Source organism: Scatophagus argus, chromosome 8, assembly GCF_020382885.2.
Source record: "Scatophagus argus isolate fScaArg1 chromosome 8, fScaArg1.pri, whole genome shotgun sequence".
Taxonomy (NCBI): Eukaryota; Metazoa; Chordata; class Actinopteri; family Scatophagidae; genus Scatophagus; species Scatophagus argus.
The window spans coordinates 9,053,279-9,074,897 of NC_058500.1; the positions used below are offsets into that span (position 1 = coordinate 9,053,279).

The window sequence follows — 21,619 nt, forward strand, 5'->3', positions numbered from 1 at the left end:
TCACGCTGTTGTTTCACCTCAAGTTCAGCAGATCGCTATTGTGTGCAATGAAGTGTTGTTTGAAGTGTATGTTAGGAGAACCATGCAATAAACCTCTTGGCTTTTTGGCTTTATCTCATCTGATCTGTTATTACTTTAGTCTACTTTACTGTTATTACTACGGATTCTTTCCTTTTGTTTTAACCTGTCAAATTTTGCTTTTATACTTCTATTTTTATCTTTTAAACAAACAAGTTTGACAATATCAGAGGCTTATATCTGTCTTTACATCCTCCGTAGTCTCTCTTTTGATGTCTTGTCCTGAGCCCTGGCTCATTTTGTTTCACTGTTGATCTGGGGTCAAGATAACCTGAATACCTCTCCAAACACAACCACATCACCTCCTGTTGACTGCTCAGATCTTTACTGCTCCACATCATCACAGACACAAACTCCTTAAGATTATGTATGCGATAAAGACATTGAAAGAAAACCAGAAAGCCAAAAAAGGAAAAGAATATCCTCCCATGTATTAACAAAAGGCAGTGGAGCTGATAGCACTGTGGTGACATCTAATACCCTCAAACGCCTTCCTGCTGTTGATGGTCTGAGAAGCTTCCACTCATTGTCTAACACAGACATACACACACGTAGACACACACAGAGACACAGCCAAACATCTGCTGTTTTAACCCCTGCTGGTTGTGAGTGTAAGCTTGTTGGTGGACACACACACACACACACACACACACACACACACACACACACACATGCAAGACTGAGCAACTTCCAACTGACCTGAGAGTGAGCTTAGCTTGACAGTAGGGCTGTAAACTGTGCAAGGGAAAACTCAAAAATACTCGAAAAAAAAAAAATCTCACTACTCATGCTTATAACCGTCTCCTCCACAACATAAGCAGCCACAGCAACAGCATAAATTGGGGCGTGTTTCCAGGATAAACACACAGACTCGGTGTTGATGGGGAAATGTGTTATGAAAACAGAGGATGAGTGAGAAGAAATTACGTGCATATCTCAGAGCAGACAGAGCAGGGGAGGGGCAGAGGAGGCCAACAGTCACACAGGGAGTTAGCAGGGAAGTCTCTTGGGCCTCTAAGCCAATTACTGGAGCAGCATTGATTGAGGCAGCACTTTAAGGCCTCATCTACACAAGTAGTCCCTTAATACACTGGTCAGATGATGGGAGTATCTCGACCACAAACTATGGATAGATGTCCATTTGCATCCATTATGGTGTCAGCTGGACAAATCTCTTTAGAGATGCTAATAGGACTAACGCAGATTATTACAAAATATTTGGTTTGATCATGGGTTGATCTTGTTTTAATTAAAAGATGTTTCCCTCCATATTCAAGCTCAAAGGCTTCTGTTGCTGAGATGGATGGACACTGGACCCATTTCCTCAGTCCTGATCAGCTGACCTGAAGACCAAGGTGAGTATTATGTCCTGAGTGCCGTGGCTGTGTTCAATCAGCACTTCCATCCCCCATTAAAGGGATTGCTGGTCCATAATGATTTATGAAGGCGAACAGAGAGAGAATCAATGTAGCGGAGGCCCTCAGATTAATGATTAAGCAAATAGCAGCCCTACTCCAGATCCTATCAGAGGCCGAGGTGCTACTAAGAGCATGCTGTGCTGTAGTAAGTTCAATTAACAAGGGTTGAGGAAGCTTCATCATAGAGCTACAATGCCTCCTCCTGCCTCCCACAATGAAACACAGATTCAGATAGCATTCAAAATTTACTATTAAACAGAAGAGAACAAGTCCCTAGGATATTTTCTGTCAAGCATATCCGCAGTGTCACCTAAAGGCTCACATTCATATACGTCAATACTTATAACGGGAAGTTTGTACTCTGATTTATTTGTTCTTTGATCAGACAGTTCTTAATTTAACTCAGGATATTGCTATCTTTATTACAATACTTTGTTTAGGGAAACACCTTTAGTTATGTCTGCTTGTGTTTAAGACTGAACATTTTTGAACACTGGCTGTTTAAGCCTGCAAATAATGATATTTGCATTACTGTCTGTTTATGACTAAGCAATATCCAGGGTTATGTCTTTAAACTTATCTGACCAGAAGTCTACTTTTCTACAATACTGGGTTTCTAGGCCTGTAGATCATCACATTTTAGGAGCTGGGACTATAAGAAATACTTGGATTCTAAATGACTGAAACAATTAACTGATTATCAGAATAATTTAGTCTTTAGTCTTTACCTAATTGACTAATTATTGCAGCTTTACATTTATTGAATGAAAAAAGGGGCAGTAGAAAATCCTGTTTGTATTTCCCAAAGTATCACTAGTATGGGAACATTTCAAACAATATCCAGCCCCAAATTAATGGAAAGGGTAACTTTCTTTATCAAACAGTCAATTTTTTTTTTAAATGCGAAGAGCAGGTTCTTTGTTTTGATTGTTTGAATAAAGGGATGATGTAGTTACCCATTAAAGAAAAGAAGGACAGAGGGAGAGAGAGTGAGAGAGAGGCCAGACACACAATACTGCTCCTGCCCAACACAACAGGCCATTCTTTCAGCTCGCGCCACAACACTCCTCACAGCTGAGTCCCAGTCGCTATTCTCCTGCTGTTCCCCCTTCTCCCTCCCCATCTCTCTCCTTTCAATATGGGGCAGAAGAATGGGTGTGTGTGTGTGTGTGTGAAAATGAATAGTAGGCAAACCCATACAACCTGAAGCGTCATTAACTTTAAATCTTGTGGAATTACACAAAAGATGGCAGGGTTTTCACCAATTAGAAACCACTGTTTGTGAAAGAAAACCAAGATGACACAAAAGGGGAATGAGTTTTCATTTACAGCGTAAAGCCAAGAGCAGAGAGCCAGCGCATAAGCACTGGTGACTCAAGGAGCTAAAAAATGAAGGGATGATGGAAAGATGAGGGAAAAGATGTAACTGACAAACAAATGCACACGCATGTACACATCCGCCGTCATCACAGACACATGGCACAACACATCACAGCCCATCAATATCACACCACAGATCTACATAGGCACTGATTCCCACACTCTCAAAACAAAATCCACCTGCCTCTGTATTTCTGCCTCTGTGTGAACCTGTTTATTCTCCCCACCCACATCCCTCTCAGTCTAATCCCAGAAGCCAGGGCATCATTCCCAGGAGAAGAAGTAAATGTCACAGAATTACCTTTACGCCACCACACTACTGTCTCTGCTGCTTTTCCCTCTGCACGTTATTCCGCAGAAATATCGAAAAAGATAAATCCAAACAGGCTGAATTCTGCTCTCCCTCTCCCAACCAAACCGTCCATGGATCATCCAGTTGTCTGTGAACAAGTGCTGGCTCCAAGCATGCAAGCTCATTGAGGCAGGCAGCTAGTAGGCAGCTGCCGTTTTTCTTCAAAGCTCCACAAGCAGAGCAAATTAGAGGTCCAGCCCAGCTTAGAGGCTAAGCCATTGTGAGCTATTCACACTCCAGTTCCTGTCTGAGGCCAATGGCTGAAGCCCCTCTGCATACTCCCGCCCACTGCCTTCCTCCCTCCTTCTCGCTCTCTATTCCTCTGTCTTTCTTTTTTCCCTTCTACTTCTCCTGCTATCTTAGCCATAAATATAGGCTCTTGACATTACCTAACACATGGTTCTTCCTGATAAACAACCAGCTACAGACAGGTCTAGTGACTGAGAAAACCACTCCAAGGGTGAATGCTGGATCATGGCAGGGTGTAGAGGGCAGCAAGAAAAGGATGAGGATCAGGATGAGAAATGGGATGGGGGTACTGGATAGTAAAAGTAAAATATGTTCCTATTGCTACCAGCTTGGTAAGATACAAATGTGTAAATATGATTATCAGACGTTTTAGTCTTATATAGGGATTGCAGAGTTGGTTTCAGGCTGGATTTGTTTACTATATGCCTTGACTGGACTAGAGAAGAGAGCCGAGGAAAGCCTGCACCTGGCACCGCAGGCCTGTACCTGCATAGACATGGACTGCTGCCCAGGCAACCTGACCACAAAAGCCAGGGGCTGCCCTGAGGGAAGAGGACTGCAGCTTTATGTTTGGATTCACACGGTCCAATCAATGGCAGTAAAGCTACATTTAGAAACTTGATATAACTACTCCATATGTTTACTTAAATACACTGGGGGACAGTTGGAGTTTCTACATCTAATCCTGATACATATTTATGGGTGATCAGAAGTTTTGATAAGCAATATATCATTTGATGTTCTTGTCAGCACGGCACATGAGAATTCATGCCGACCATTTAGCAACAGTTGCGAATTGGTAGGCTAAGCAATAGCAATGTGAGTCTAAGCAAGAATAGCATTTGTTGCTTGGTACACTTATTTGCTTTTTTGTTAGGAACAAAAGCACTCATGTATGAAGCTACAGCTAACATATTAATCTAGTTTAGAACAACAACAAAGAAACAGCTAACCTGCACTGTCTAAAGGTTAAAAAAAAAGTCTACTCAACAGCACCTTAACCTCAACAATTATCTGTATAAAAAATGAAAGAGTAAAATTATGGTTCGAGCTATGCAAGAGCCAGTGGAAGCTGGGCTCCCATGGAGAGAGGACGGGCTCCCGCGAAAGCAGTAAAATCAGACACGCACACTCTTGTGAACGCAGCATGGTCGCACTTGCCATTACGCAGCACAGGAGTATGTTGCACAAACTATCCTTTTGAGAGTTGGCGAACATTAATCCTTTCAGAAGAACCACTTGCTCACTTTGGTTTTGTTCACTGGTTTTCAAGACAAAGAATTAATAAGTTATACTACTGAGACTACTGGCTACCGTGCCACCAAAATAAAGGCCACTGCTGCCGACATCGGAAGGTATTTATGTAAGTACAATGAACCATGTAGCCTCTCACTCATGCAAATCGCACCTGTTAGGCTATTTATTTATTTGTGTCCACACAAATAAGACTTTACAAGATCAAATTCTAACTTGAACCCTTACTAAAATCAATGATTTACTGTAAGTTTTATGGGGAATAAACAGATAGTCAATTAGCTACTGACTGTCATGGCTTTCGGTCTTTAAGTTAAGCTAACTGCTTGCTGAATGCAGCTCTATATTTAGTAGACAGACATGAGGTTACAATTGATCTGCTCATCTAAGTCTAAAAAAATAAAACAAATTTGTATTTCACAAATTGTCAGATATTCCTGTAGATATTTGCTTCATTGACAAATAGCATTATGGAGGGGGAACAAATAAAAAATGAATATAACAAATGTCATTTACAGCAAAATAGTCTGGCCCAGTTATTTCTGACAACCACACATTGAAGCAAGAGTAAAAAAATATTCAATTACCCCTGAGTGAGTGCGTGACATATAAAATAAAATATGTGGTCCTGAAGTAAATTTGTAGGTTTGTTGAACCTCTAAATATTTACATGTGCAAACTACACTGACAGAGCAATTTTTTGTGTGCCACTCAAAAAGTGTTGCTCTGGGATAATAAAAGTGTGCTAATCTACAGGAGTAAATATGATCGAAATACAATGGGTACTGTAAGCACCCACATGAACACAAAGTTCAGTGAAGAAAGTTATCAGATTTTAGATCAATAGGACATCATCATCATCATCACACTCACTGCTTGGAGGCTCACTAAAACTAGCTACAGTATGTGGGCTAGCTGGCCGCCAGTAGATCCACATCCAAACCATCACAAGACACTCACACACAGATGAGCCTTGTAAAAGATAACATGATCAGAACAGAGAATCTTTGTGCTGTCAGTGAAGTTGGACATTTCACTTCCTTGACCTCAGAGACGGGGTTATCATCATCATACACACTGACAACAACACAAAGACATACACTAGCTATCTGTCTGCAATAACAATCGTTGATCTGTTAAGAGAATTCACACCTGCTTTAATCATCAATCCATCCAAGTTCTGGTTTAGTTCCATGTAGACAGTCAGCTGAACAGACTACATGAAGCATTTCTGCAGTTGTGAGGCAAGATTGTGGTTCATTAATCAGGGAGTGATTGCTTTAAATTGATCTGAGTTACTCTGGTCTGATCCTGTCAGCAATCATCATATCTTTACCTCACAAGACCAAAGGACGGTTGTCTTACATGAGCTTACAGTGTTCTAAACTCTGGTAACAGAGGTTGTGTCACTGAAATGGTTCCTTCTGGATAATGTAAAGATGCCTTTGAAATGGGTCTAGAACAGATTGTCAATAACAAAAACAACATCAGAGACCACATCCTTTAGTGCCACCTTCCACCCACTTGTCAGTCACCCTAACGGTAAAACAAGAAGGAAGATCTGCAGTCCTTTTGGCCTATATGTGATTTATTTGAATGATGACAAATGATTCCTACTTATGACTGTAAAATATGCTAAATATGGCAATGAATACATCGACGCATGCATTAAACATAAACCTTTCACACACATACACAGTCTATGTTAACACACACACACACACACACACATGCACACACAGTCTGCACCTGTCTTCATATATCATTACTATGCAAAAACACATATTTGTCCGGCTTCTTCAATGAGCTTGGAAGCCATCCTTTTTCCATACCCTGCCATTTCCAGGGAGAGCCTTGTGTTAATACGCAGATATTTGATCACATGAACAAAATATGAACCATGCGTATGTGAAAAGCGGGCAAACAGAAGCTGGGGCCCACTCATCCGTTACAAGAATGAATGGCCATCATTAGCATGAGGCTCCCCGGCAGCACCCTGCAATGCAGCGACACACACAATGGCGAGTGCCACGCTTCCCCCTGCCGTTCCCCCAGAGAAGCCCTTTTGTTTGAGCAGCATCTGGACCTGACCTCCATGCATTCGAGGCTGATGACCCCCTTCTCCGCTCCCTCTCAGCTCCTCATCTTTTCCCTTCACCTCTCCGATCCAAACCTCTTAAAAACCTGCTCTGCCTCTACAGAAAACCCCCCCTCCTACTCCTCCTCCTCCATCTCCTTTCCTTTCCTATTCCCTGTCTGTTCTTCACACAGATAGCCCCTCTCCCTCCCTCTTCTAGCTAAGGAGAGCAGCCATCTCTTGCTTCTTGAAAAGAGGGTCTGTGTACTACTGGGCCTTACAAAAAGCCTGCAGGGTGAATTAGAAAAACCAAAGAGGAAAAAGCACCAGGGCTACTGGCCATCTGTCCCTCTGGGTTGGACGTGCCTGCTCCGAGTGTGCCTGCCCCCCCCTTTCCCTCACATAATTCCCACCCCTACCCCCACCTTCCCTGATTCCCTTAGCCTATATACACAGCATCAACCTTACACACACACACACACACACACACACACACACACAAACACACACACTCTGCCATGCATACATCACAGGCATTGGATGGTGGATGGCGGTGAGAGTGGAAAAAGAAGGAGAGAACGATGAGAGAATAAGGAGCTGCCACTTGCCTGGATGCAGAGCGAGCCCAGAGCCAGCAAATCAAGCTGTAATCCCTTTCTTTGTGTGAGCGGCAAACAGAGAAATTTGTCTCCGACAATGATTTCCCAGAGATCGGCAGTGGAGTGGAAAACAAGGAAGCGAGGGAGTGAAGGACAGCGAGGAGGGGAGGGAGAAAGAATAAGCGAGAGAGAGAGAGAGAGAGAGAGAGAGAGAGAGAGGAGGCGATGGAGGGTGAGAGCAGCAGAGGCAGGGAGACAGTAGGAGCAGCTAGAGTGTGACAGAGAGAGACAGAGGAAGGCAGCAGCCACCGCCGAGCCACAGGGACGCTGACACTCACTGGAGGATTTGAAGTGAAGAGAGGAGGAAGACAGAGAAGAGAGCAGAGAGCGAGAGAGGGAGGGAGGGAGAGATCAGGTGGGGGAGGGAGGATTGGTTTGCTCTGTGGCTCAAATGCTGGGATAACGCCGAGATAACCCTCATCCCCAAGCAGCAGCTGTAGACGTGAGAGGGAAATGAATCCCACGAGAGAGTGACTTCTCTATCAATTGTGACATTTGCTGCACATGATAACAATGGCCATCTGTAGCAACAGGGCTGTGAAGGAGAGGGGAGGAGGATGGGTGTACAGAAGGAGGGGGCTCGTGTTCTTCCTATAAACACATATGCTAAAAAGAGAGAGAGAAAAAAAAAAAACACCTCGGCCAGTGGTGGAGGGGAAAGGCACCTGTTCGAGTCAAGCACGGGGGAGAGGCAGCAACACATGTGCTCAGGAGAGGGGGAGGAGACGTGAGAGACACAGGGACAAAGGAAACAGAGGGCTGAGAAGTGTGGCTTTTATTTGACTGCTTTTGTTATTCTGCCTTGTCATGCCAAGGAAATGTTTGCATGTGTGTGTGTGAGGGAGAGACAGAGACAATAAACAGGAGGTGGCAGTGATAGTAGGTCACCAGGAAAGGGAGAGAGGGAGGAAGAGGAAGATAGAAAGACTAAGAAAGGAGGCGTAAACACTGTAAACATTTAAGTGTTAGACTTGAGTCGTGGCCTTTTTCTTTTCTTTTTTTTTTAAACCTTTTTCAGGCATTACGGGACAAAATACACTGTCAAAACACATAAAAAATTTGCCCCTTTACTTAAAACTGAATATTACACCTCACACAGGATAAACCTAAATTCTACATATTTTTCTGATCGTAAACAAAACCCATGAAAAGACAAAAACTGTGGAAGAATTAATTCCGCTTACAAGCTGCATGTATTCAAATGTATTACTATGTATTCAAAATCTTACTATATATATATGTTATTCTTCTGTTCACATCAGTTCTTAAGGAAATGCCAAGTTCTTGCTAACTTTCACAGTGGAGCCACAAGAAGCATCCTGATTGGAAACATTACATATTGGCATGGAATGCGCACAGGACAGGAGGGATCTGCAGCATGTGATTAAACCCACCCAGAGCATCATTGGTACCAAGCATCAGTATTGGTTTTGTGAGGTGCCCACATAGAGCCAACAAAATTAGCAGTTATGTAAGTTTCCTTAAATGTGGGTAAACTGTCTAAAAGTAGGTGATTGACTCCCTTCCCATTGCCCGTTGAGCATTTTGCCTTTCCTGCTTTGCAGTCCTGCATTCAAAGTTTTGCTAAAGTTCAAAAGTATTAGCAACAAAATGTGCTGAAGTATTGCTTATTACAGAATGGTCCTTATCAGTGTTATATTATTACATAATTGGGTCATTATAATGCCCTAAAATCTAAACAGCACTTTAATGTTGTAACTACAGGTGGAGCTAATTTTGACAGCTTAATATACTGTTGTATAGTTGTGTTATATTTTAAAAGATGGTCATGTTTCTTATTGAAACACATTAGGATAATGTATCCAGTATTTTCCCAGTACTTTTAATGCAGTGTTAATGTATAATGTCTGTCCTCTGTGAGCAGAGGTCTTTCCATCGTCCTGTGAACTCCGCGAGAGTCCAACATGTTCATCACATAATCAGGCAGGAATCTATTTTCAATATATCAGAACATCATAATCCCAGGCAGGGCACCAGGGGGAAGCTCAGAGAGGCGGATTTACCGGTCACATGGCTGAGCGCAAGAGAAAGACAGACAGCCAGAGAGCAGTGAGTGAAAAAGCACAAGAAAGAACAAGACAGATGAAAAGGGTGAAAAATACATTAATCTAGTCCAGAAGCCGCATTTTAGGAAGCACTGCGATGCAAATAAAAACACACATCCAAACCTCAGTCCATAGAAACCAGAGGAAGTGGTGTTTGATGGGAATGATGATCCCTTTCTTAGCTGATTAAATCATGTCTATGCGTATGTGTGATAAAACAGTTTCTCACAGGGAAACTCGCACAAACACACTGTCTCTCCCTAACCACTTCCCAAATAGATGCACTGTTTTGTTTTATTTAAACATTTTAATCCTCAAGCTTTGTGGTCACCACAACTCAAGCAAAACATGTTCAGACCATGACAGGAGCGCAGAAGGAAAATGAACTGAATGGAGCTGGGCTGTGTCACCCAACCACACATCCGACTGTTTGTGACGTAACTGACCCAGCTGTGGAGTCTGGCACAGTGCTGCCACACTTTTTGTATATTTTACAGCCATGAGAGACAGCTGCAAAAATGGTGCTCTGGCACAGTCAAGGCACGAGTGGCTTTATTGGACATTAATACATAACAAAAACTACAGTTACGTTATGTGGAGAACATAAGGTTTTTGCCGCTTTCAGCAATTAGAAATAGAATGTTAAATGATAAATAAATAAATTTTTACCAATTTTCTGGGTAAGTGAGAGGGAAGAATGAGAAACAAGTGAGAAAGAAGCCAAAAGAAAGTGGATAATCTGAAGAAATGATGCTAAATCCTGGTTAAATACACAATTTTTAAGCCAGATGTCCTAGATTAAGTATCCATCATCACATTATTATGATTACTATTGAAACTCACAAGGCACAGCATGGCGATACAAATTAGCTCGGATGGTCTTCTGCAGCTCGTGGTCAGGGGAGGACTTCTGAAACCTCAAGCTGAGGTAGTGCTTCAGGTCCTTGCTGAGCTTGTGACCTGGAAACAGCAGATAGACAAAAACTCAAGTAAACAAACCTCAATATCACAAAATCCTTTGCTGTTCACATGCTGTCATTTGTAAAGTTGTGGTAGGCCATGACATTTCCAGTGTTGAAATACTCCTAAACAAACAAGGCCTAACTGTTAGTACAAGAGATTTAGATAATAAAAACTATACTGACATACATATGCTACATAAAGTATAGTTAAGTGCAAAGAAAGCAGGTCGACCGACTAAAAACTACAGTGTAAACAGATGTAAACAGATTACTGCCCAAAACATGAGTTATAAAGTGCAGTTGATTGTGCAAAACATATAAGATAAGGTGCATAATGGAATTTACACCAGATGTGACTCAGGCACAGATTGGGATCGTGACCCCTGAACACCTAGAGATGTGTTGTAGAGTCGAATGGTGAGGGGGACAAACAAGTTCCTGATTCTGTTTGTGGGTATAAATAAATAAATACATTTATTAAATACATACATTTAAATACATTTAGCTCAAAGCACAGCTGTACTTTGAGCTAAATGCTGACATTTGCTAATCAGCAATAAGCACAGTGTACACCTGAAGATGATGATAAGTAGTTTTGCAGGTATTTAGTATTGGACAAAGTGAAATTCTGACCTGATGATAGAAAAGTGAAGAGTTTCATCAAGTTATTAGAATTTATCTTTGGGGGGAGGAAGCAATCCTTCAATTGAAATATGTCACTCAAAATAACAAATGTGACCCTCATGGTGGCACTTGAGAAAAAATCAGTGCATCATGTGGGCATCATGAACTGTTGTACCAGTTTTCATAATCCATTTGATCATAATCCAAAGCACTTCAGGTGAAGTCAGGAAATTGTCAAAGTAATTTGGATTCATCTTCCAGAGAAGTGTCTGTACCAAATTTTATAATAGTCCACCTGTTTTTGGGATACTTCACTCTGGACTTAACTGGTGAACTGACTGACAGATGGACCAAAAGACATCACCGTCCTTAGAGCTATACAGCTCTTCATTACACTACATTTGACTAAAACACGAAACAGAGCGAGGGAGAAAAAGTGATATTCAACACACTGGATTTCATTTATTCCAACTTTTATCTAATTCACTGAATGATAATGGAGCAAGTAGCAAAGACACAAACCATGTTGACAGTTAGAGCAACAGGTAGTTGAGCAGAGAAACCACAAAGTGTGTAACAATAAGGTGAATTCATAGAGGAATGCAGAGACTGAAGTGGGTTTGGGTAATTGATTAAAAGAATCTCTGATTGGCTGTAATTCCTAGGCTTACTCTCATCCATCCAATCAGAGGTGCTGATGATGCTGGCTGAGTTTGAACAGAGTCCCGGCACTCACAATGGGGCCAGATGGTCAGAGCTCGCTCTCACGCCAGGGTCTCATTTAGGACCATTTAATGATCTCCAAATATATCATCCGTGTCTGGGAGTGCTGGCAAACAGTTCTTGGGGGAGGTGCCATGGCCTCCTGTCGGCCTCTGATCACAGTGGAAGAGTTTCTCCTGGCTCTGAGCTATGGGATGGCAGGGTTTACTTTGGAACTGAAGGGATTATAACATGGCTTAAAGTCACTGTGAAACAGCATTTAGAGCGCCTTTACCTTCTGTGATGTGATATTATTCAGTATGGCAATGAATATGGAAGTGAGGTAAAGTTAAACATTTTTCAAATTTGACTGTATCACTTAGAAGTTTGACACTACTCTCATGTTTCGGCATTAAGTAATTAGCTGAAGCCAGCAGCCAGTTAGCTTAGCTTAGCATGAGGACTGGAAACATGGGCAAACAATGAGCATCCAGTAACAAAATCCACCTGCCAACAACTCTAAAACTCTCTCATTAATACATCATGTCCCATTTTTTTAATCCATATGGTGCAAAAAATAAAAAATATAGTTTTACAAGGGAGGTACTAGACTATTTCTTATCCAAAATCAGTTGCCAGGAATTCAGCAGGAAGCCATCCAAGTTTCAAGTCTTTATACAAAGATAAGCTAACTGTCTGCTGGATTCAGCTTCATTTACTGTACAGTCATCATGCTATTAATCTCATTATCTACCTCTCAGCAAGAAAACAAATAAACATAGATGCCCCAAAAAATATTTCTTTAAAGTTGGATTTAGGGCAGTGGTCAAGAAGCAGGCAGGAAGTGTTTGCTGGCTGAGAGGAAGTCAGTGTCAAGGACAGACAGATCAGCAGCATCAGTGTAGTAGCTGAGAAATTGAAAATGGTCTTAATGTAGAGGAGTATCTGTCATCTGCCCTGAGGTGTGGCCCTGTGGCAACATCATCATCTGTCAGCCCCGGCTTCACATCCACCTCCTCCTCCTCCCATGGACGCTGCTATAAATACTGAAGTATCTAACACAGATAATGTGTAGCACAGAGTCCGAGAAAAGACAACAGCAAACATCTACAGTGATATACACTGATGACGGACAAAATGAAACTAAAACCAAATCACTTGCCGGTACATTGCTGTATTTTCTACACACACACTTACACTCACTCATACACACAGTCGTGTTTCTGTCACTTTTGGGAACATTACAAAGATTTACATTCATTTCCTGGAGGCTTAACCACCACCTAACCATAACAATAAACATTTCTTTCCTAATCCTAACCCTTAACTTCACCTAACCTAACTGTAACCTCAACCTAACCTTAAAGCAAGTCCCCACCCTAATAAGGGGACTAATTGTGGGGTCTTGCATTTTGTCCCCATAAGTAAGACGAGTCCTTACAGTGTGACTGTGTAAACAGATTTTTGTCCCCACAACTACTGGAATACACATCCACACTCTCTCTCTCTTTCTCTCACATACACACACACACACACACACATCTCACAGTGTAATTCAGTGCAAGTAAAGCACAGTCAGGTAATTGTTACCTAGCAACCAGTCAGTGCTGACGACCATCATTACGGTCCCTGCTAGGCAAGCAGCAGTCAGACTGTAAAAGGAAAAACAGATACAACAGCACACTTGTGTGCACACAGTCACACACACATACACACACACACACTTGACATACACAAGCATTCTAACAATCAGAGCATCCAATGATTTGATTTCTAAAAACAGTACCTCATCAAAAATAAAACATGTTACACATACATTAGTGTTTCTATTCACTGTTGTGTCAGTTTTGCTGGCTCAGATGCTTTCACTGAGATAAGGACCACTGTCAGGAGCAACCCGACGACCCAACCCCCGCTGTGGGTATGTTCAGCTTCCAGAGGGCAGGCCGCCCAGGTGTCATGCTCCATCAATGAGAAAGTCATCAAATATTCAATATTTATGAGGATTAAAGCTGTGTGGCTCAGAGATTACAATCACACCACTGTGCCATGTGTGTTCATGTGTGTGTTCATGTGTGTTCATGTGTGTGTGTGTGGCATGTATATGTACAGTTCACATGCTGGTTCTCCCTGGATTTTTAATCACAAATGCTATTTTGCTAAACAAACAACAAACAAACAACAGACACTATGGTGTTGTATATGTAGCATTCTGCAAACTGAAAAATAATATCCAGCTGCTTGACAAAATAAGTTCCTCTCACTTATTATAACATGCACCTACACAAGTATTAAATAACAGTCTTAAAAAATAGTCTTTGAGACTTCAGAGTAAAACAATAGAGTTTTTTTTTTCTTGGCCCATTTAGAATGACTTCCCAACAGCATGTAACAAAAAAAAGCCAGATGTGGTAAGAAAATAGAAGATATTATCTCAGCTCCACAACCACAGATCTGCAGTGTTCCACAGATTCTGAACAACAATTCATTCAATGTTCAATTCAACATGTGTTTTGAATGGAGATCCCTGTTTTGTATACAATTAGATGCAACATATTGTTAGAGGGAATGTGTGGGACTTTCTCAGATACTTTGTCTGCTAATTCACTGCTCTCTGTTTCTGCTAGCTTAAATATAGTCTGAACTATGCTGACTGTTATACAAAATGAGCTTTTGTTACAGGAATAAAACTGAGATGGTCTGTTAAAGAAATGTTAATGTTAATGAGTAAGAGTAACCACACCAACATAATCAATATTACTGTCTTAATGCCAATATATCTTTGTAGTCAAGGAAATTTATACTGAAGCAAAAATTACTCCGACTGTTGTGTTTTTTGGACTCTGAGTTAGCAGTTACAAAGGCACCAATATTTAAAAGTATAAAGACAGAAATAAGAAATGAGGGTCTAATGATTTAAGAAAAACTGTGGCAAATGATCAGTGTCATCATACTAAGCAAGGGAAACACCACATTCACCATCTTAGTCAAGTGTGTCAGCATGCTAACATCAGCTAATTTGCATTCCACGCAAAGCAGGAATAGTTTACATACAGGTGAGGAATTTCTTTTTTCTCTTTCTGTTTTTCAGGTGTTTGGTCATATAGCACAGTATTGAGTAAGTTGTTGAGTTATTTCAGTCTGGACTAAAATGGTGGACTGACCAACTGTCCAACACCTCTATTCAGTTATAGTCATTAGTGATTAGTAAATTCACTGAAAGTTAGTCTGCAAAAATTGTTACAAGTAATTTTTGTTTTTAACTATAAAATGTGCATATTTGCTGGTTTTCTTAGTTTTCTATTATAATACACTGATGTTTATTGGTTTTGGACTAGACATTTCTAGACATAAAAGGTAATTTAAATAAGTCATCTTGGGCTCTGGGAAAGCGTAATGGGTGTTTTTTTGGGATTTTTTTAGTTGCAAAAAATAAATACAACGTTATTCTGTCTGCCATTGAAAATACTGAAAACAACTGACTTTCAGTCTGTCTCCAGATGATAAGTGGGATCATCTGAGAGCTTGGAAAGGATATTCTTGATTCTCATAACAATGAAATCATTCCATCAGGGAAATTGTCAGACATCAGGGACATTAGAGCATTGAGAGATGTTTCCTGGAAGCAGAGATGTTTGTGGAGCCGGCTGGCAAAAGACTGTGTCACAGAGATCGGCTATTTTCCTCCCTGAATGAGATATAAGAGAGGATGTGTGCGGATGTCAGGCCTCTGTCCTTTTACACTTAGACACATAGACAGACACTGTGTGTGAGAGATGGGTTTAACCCAAATAAGAGTGGATTATACACATCCTCCATGCCTTCAGTTAGCATTACATAACCTTAAATCTAGTTATGCATCCCTATCTCATTTTGGGACTGGGGAAGGGTGGGTGTGCATGTTCTCAAACATCTAAAGGGATAATGATTTACATATTCTCTCATATGTATTTCAGTTAGCAATAATGTGATTCTAATTAGAGAGGTTGTATTAAGAGCTCTTTTCAAAAGCCTGACATGTTTTTATCTCATGCTGCATGATATGGAAGAAGTGATATTTGGAGAGGATTCAAGCCAAAGTCAACATTAAAAACACACCAGGCATATAACAAAAAAACACAAACAAAGAGTCGTGGCTGCTTGAAACATCTGCAGAAGATTGCCAAGCAGCTGCAGCCTAGACGACCACATAACAGCTGTTACCGCCACGAGTCACCGCTACTACCTGTCAATCATGCCAGGTGTTTACCATTTCAAAAGAGCAGTGGTGTTTTTTTATTATTATCTGTATGAAAATCAAATCAACATCTTACAGAGAAATGCTGTTAACTTGACAAGACGTCTGTGTGAGTGTGCCTGTCGTGTGAGCGTGTGTGAAGCTCTGTTCAGCTGCTGATTGGGATTCATATCTAGTGCTCCAGCTCAACACTGCCCTCTGTGTCTTCAAGCCTCACCACTGAAGGTGTTCTGCACACAGAGTCGTTACCACAGCAACCCAGAGCCAACCAGTGAATAAGATGAAACATGTGTGGTCATTATGGGCTGCTGCCCCCAAGTGGTGAATCTCGATTACATGAGGCTGAAGAAATCAATGGAAATACAATGTGACTTCAAAGATGTGATTCTTAATTTCTTGTGGTTGCAGCTGGAGTTGATTTGAAGATTTGAAACAGTCTGTAATATCAGCAACTAACTGAAGAATGAGGATGATTATCCAACAGTATATCAAGTAACAACATGTTACATGTATGTATATGTTATGTGATATAACATGAATGCTTACATGTTAATATTTCTTTATGAAACTTTGAAAGGGACTACTTTAACTGATTTTGCTGCTTATTTTTTATCACTTTTATTTAAGAAAAATCTTTCACATAAGACTTACTTTTAACAGGGTATTTTTTACAGAGTTATTTCTATTTACTAACAGCACCAAACACACTTGATGGCAGTTAACATCAGTTGCATAGCAAACAATCCGCAACCACACTATTGCAAGTCTAATGGGTTTCGTAAAATATCAACACAGATGTTTTTTTTTTTTTTTAAGATACAGACCACACATGGATGTGTCATATTATAGGGGTTAAAGCAGAAAAAAATCCCTAAATTATAGTTGCATTCTGGGAAAATGCAAATAGTTAATCCTCTGCAACTGGTAGGCGACTTATTACTGTAATCAAAATGCATATTACAAGATAAGATAAGCACGGCAACACTGAGAATGGAAACATTCTCAAACAAACTCTTGTTTTATTACTATTTACACAAAAGCAGGTTCAAAACAAACGTCACCGAAGAAAAATCAGCTTTGTAACTCCGCCCAACTCCTGGAGGAAGCTGGTGCAAAAGAGCAGAGAAAAGACCCAAAAGATATTTCCAAGAGCCTGTAAGCAATGCAGCGCCTGGTCAGTGCAAACATGGTCGAAACACATTCAGAAAACTCTGGCTTGTCTTTTTGTCTTTCTCTCTCCTCTGGAAGTTGTTGCTGGCACAGATTAGATGCTAAATAACAGGCAGGTTGCCCTTACTTTAGGTAGAGGAGAACAAACATTGCTGCTGTAATTGGAAGACACACACACACACACACACACAGGTCTACCTAATGAAACACCACCTGTAGTGATGACAGAGAGGATTATGGCAAAAGACAAGACGCCCTCCCAGCCTTGATCCCTACCTGAGGATGCTGGGCTGAGTTGACACTGTCTGAGTGTTTGGCCATGAAACAGCCAGGTGAGACGTCCATCGCTCCTCTAACTTCATGCAATGGTCCTGACATGCTTTAAAGGAACAGTTCATCATACTGTGAAATAAGCTTTTTAGCTTTGTTACATAAAGTTAGATGAGAAGATTGGTGCCATTCTTGGATCTGTCTGGTAAATGTGAAACAACCAGTCGGTCACTTTAGCATAAAGGCTGGAAACAGGGGAAAACATTAAAAAATCCACCTGCCAATTCACTAATTATAATTCGGGATGGGGGAGTGCCCATTTCTGGGCAGGAACCAGGTAATATCAAAAAATCACAAAATTACAATTGAGACAAAGCAGCTATTTCCTGCTCTTTCCAGTCCTTATGCTGAGCTCAGCTGACCAGATGCTGAATCCAGCTACATATTTCTGCACAAGTATGTGTCTCATTTGTTTAACGCATACCAAAACTACGCATAAAAATCCTTGGCAAGAAAGTGGAGACCTACTGCGTATTTCCCAAAATGTCAAACTTTAAGCTTTAACATTATAAGTCTGGGTAGCGGACAATACACAGAACACTGTTGTACAGTACTCAAAAGATGTCAGAAGCAGTGGTCAGTGGGGGATTTCACAAGCCTATCTGTTATCACATTTTGATTAAGAGGGCTCCGCTCTGTCTGCATCCTTTCTGCAACCTATCTGGTATGGTGCTGTGGCATACTAAACACACACAACATACACTGTCATAAACTGTCAAATACATTTTTATTTCTATCAAGTTATATTCTGAAGGTTTACATTTCCCCCCTTTTTAGTCATCATCTCATACAGCTCCCAAGCCATTTCAGGACAATAACCCAAAGCTCAAACTAAGCACAAAGAGACAGCATTTCCTCCAGAGGACAAATATTATTGTATTTCCTCTGGCCAATTCAAAATAATGGCCACAGAGTAGGAACTGGAAATGCTGGTTCTTAAACAGTAAATTCCATTGTTTCAGTGGCTTCCTGTGGGTCTCAGGACATCCCGTCAGTCAACAGTGGACTCTCCAGTTTCAGATGAGAGCATTTAACTCTACATTATCCAGCAATATAAGGAGGGGCCTCTGAGAGAGGTGAACATTGGGAGGGATGCGCCAAACAAAACTAATCAAATATTCCTGCACTCGGTGATGGGTTTCACTAGGCTCTCTCAGTGTGATAAAGTAGCTACAATCTCCAGCTATTACAAGTCCATTATCGGGGCTGAGAGGTCATGACAGCTGATACAGAAGACATGATAATAATGACATCAGAAATGGGACACACTTGTTTTGTTCTCATGCCAATTAGGAACATACAGACATAAAAGTAGTGGGTTTAGCTTCTTCTGTTCACCACTTTCTGCCGCCGTCGTATTCCTGCCTTCCACGAGCCCTGCAATCAGTGTGGCAGGGGTGGAGAGGAAAAAACAACAATCACAGAGAGCTCTGCCGTAAAGCTCTCGACCGATCCTCTGCCTTCTCCTTCTATAATTACCTCCATAACCAGCCACACCCAGTGCTGCTTTCATGTTATTCCCAGTCCAAATCCAAGTTCAGTGGGTCTGCAGGGGAACACTGTGGAACCAGACAGGAGCCCTGAACCAGCACTGACCAAAAGTGTTTTTCTCCCTCATTACCTCCTTACCTCCTTGCCATTTTTAATTCAATATACTTTTTACATTTTTCTGTACTTTACTCTGGGATAACACAGCTCACAATCAGAGAAATATAACATATAACAACACTGATATGATCGTAAATGTGCTGTATTATTATTTTGCAGATAAATTGATTAGTAGTACTATGTACTAATAGTACTATGTTGATAATCAATTAATCGTTATCAACTGAGACAGAAATTCTCCCATTCCAGCTTTTTTAATTTGAATAAAAGCATTTTTTTTCTTTGTCTTCTATCATATTAGACTAAATATCTTTGTGTTCTTCATTTGCACTACTGTCGTTCATTTTCACTACTGTCATTTGCACTACTCTGCCATTTGCACAATATCGCAGTACTGTGACATCTCTTATTCTGATTGTTTTTTTTTTTATATTTATATAGTGTTGTTTATATGTATTTGCATTAGGTATTTTGTTAGGTAATTGGGCTTATACCGGGAGTGGGGAAACTAATTTCGTTCCACCTCATGTTTCCACATGTGTGAAATGACAATAAAGCTCCTTGAATCCTTGAATCCTTCTTGTGAAAAAAAAGAAAAAAATGGAGGCATGGTTTATGTGAGGAGGCGGACAGACCAGTTCTGACCCAGTTCTCCAGTGCTGTCCTGCTGAGTCAGTGTCAGCAGTGCATGATGGGAAAACTGGTATGAAGGAAGAGTCACAGACAAAGACATACTCTGGCACACACACTCCAAGGCGAGCAGAGGCGGTATGTTCCGCTCCAGTGCGCTGCATCTGTTCATTGCTAAATATAACTAGAGGAACCCAGGCCTACCGCTCCCTCTGCTCTGTGTTAATAGCTGAGTAGACCAAAGGATGGAGGAAGAAAAAAGGAGGCAGGGAGGAGAAAGAAAGGTTAGCATGATTGTAAGGACCAAGAGGAAGAGTAAACGCTTGAGGGAGAGGGGCTGAGGATGGCCAATCTTGAATGGTGTTGACATCATCCCAGAGTCCCAGGGACACAGAGATACTGCTTATAAATTCTGCATTCGTCAAAATCTTTATAAAACAGACCAAACATGGACGGCTATTCCTGTCAAACACCAAAATACCAAAATACTCCATATGGCAGGATCTTGTGGGAATAAGAATAGTTTGATTTGCCATGTTTGAATACATTTCACACAAACTGGCTATTTTAATGTCCATCTATGTCCATCTGTGTGGACAATACATGCAAAAAAAAAAAGACACTAAAACGTCAAACTTCAGTGTTCACAACGCTGATAGAAAGCACCAAGCTTCAGTCGGTATGCGAACATGCCATCAGTTCTAACTGGCTGCCTCTGTTAAATGTCATTGCCTGCCTGGCCGTCACACACAAAGAGCCCCTCTGTGATTAAAGTCCCCTCTTTCACAGGAGTTGATGACCACGGGCAATGAGATGGAGATGAGATACACGTCCCCATCTTGCCTGCCTCCTTCGGCTGCAGCGGCAGACTGGAACACATCACACCACAGGGACAAGTGTGTCATCAACAGCTGGCTGATGTGATGAAACTCACAATATAAGATGAGCACCTCCCACATTAGGCCTGAATTCTACACTCTTGGATGAAGGAGTGGAAAAGGAGAAGCCTTTCCACTTGGTGTAATAACCACTAAATTGTACCTTGAGGGTTGTAATTGAAGGGGTCCCCTGTGCTGGTGATATAGCACATCAAAAAACCAGTGGGTTTGACTCGAAGGGGAGAATAGGCAATGGGACATCAAGTAACCTATATATCTGAGTTCTCTGCTGTGATAAACCTAATATTAATTAACATATATGGAGCACCCACTTTTACAAAAATAGCCGTTCTAACCACGGGGCCATCCATCAGATACACAGAGCCGTGACTAGGGAAATGGCTGACAGACAAGAGGCCCCACGGGGAGATTCATTAAATTAATCTGTCATGTGAATTTCTTCAGTTACTTACCCAATGTATGCTGCTACCAGAATTTTGTGCTGAGAGGCACATATAGCTAGTATGTTTGTCACAGGATTTAGTTAATATGCTGAAAAGTGTTCTTAACCAGAAAGTGAGGCAACATTTCTAAGAATTACAGTGTTTAAAGTAGAAGTCAAGGAGCCTGCTTTCAAACAGATGGGAAATGCAAGAATGATTCACTTACAGTGGGACACACGTCTCAAGTTTCTATCAAAACCGTCTGAGAGGAGAGATAACGCGCTGCAGACTGACAGCTGGGGATCAACAGCTGAGATAAGATTAAAGAGAAGCCTTGGATCCTAGCAGTCGGCCTTGTTATGATGCTGCAAACCTCCTTAGGTGCCTATCAGTCCTACCTCTTAAAACCTAATCATCCTGAGCAACAGCACAGCAGCAGCAGATTGCATACACAAGTTCTGTTTCTTGTTATACAGAGAAAAAGAGAGTGGGAATGAGAAAA

At 41.2% G+C, this 21,619-nt stretch overlaps 1 protein-coding gene across 9 annotated transcripts in view; it reads right to left on the reverse strand.

Annotated features, from left to right (window-relative positions):
• LOC124062837 (membrane-associated guanylate kinase, WW and PDZ domain-containing protein 1-like) overlaps window positions 1-21,619 on the reverse strand; it is an 84,160-nt gene that overhangs the window by 47,189 nt on the left and 15,352 nt on the right. For 8 of the 9 annotated variants that reach the window (XM_046395844.1, XM_046395846.1, XM_046395843.1 and 5 more), the window contains exon 2: window positions 10,377-10,493. In XM_046395844.1, coding sequence (XP_046251800.1) covers window positions 10,377-10,493 — 117 coding nt within the window. Of the gene's footprint in view, window positions 1-3,177; window positions 3,473-10,376; window positions 10,494-21,619 lie in introns of those variants that run through there. The other variant, XM_046395850.1, reaches the window with a different exon arrangement.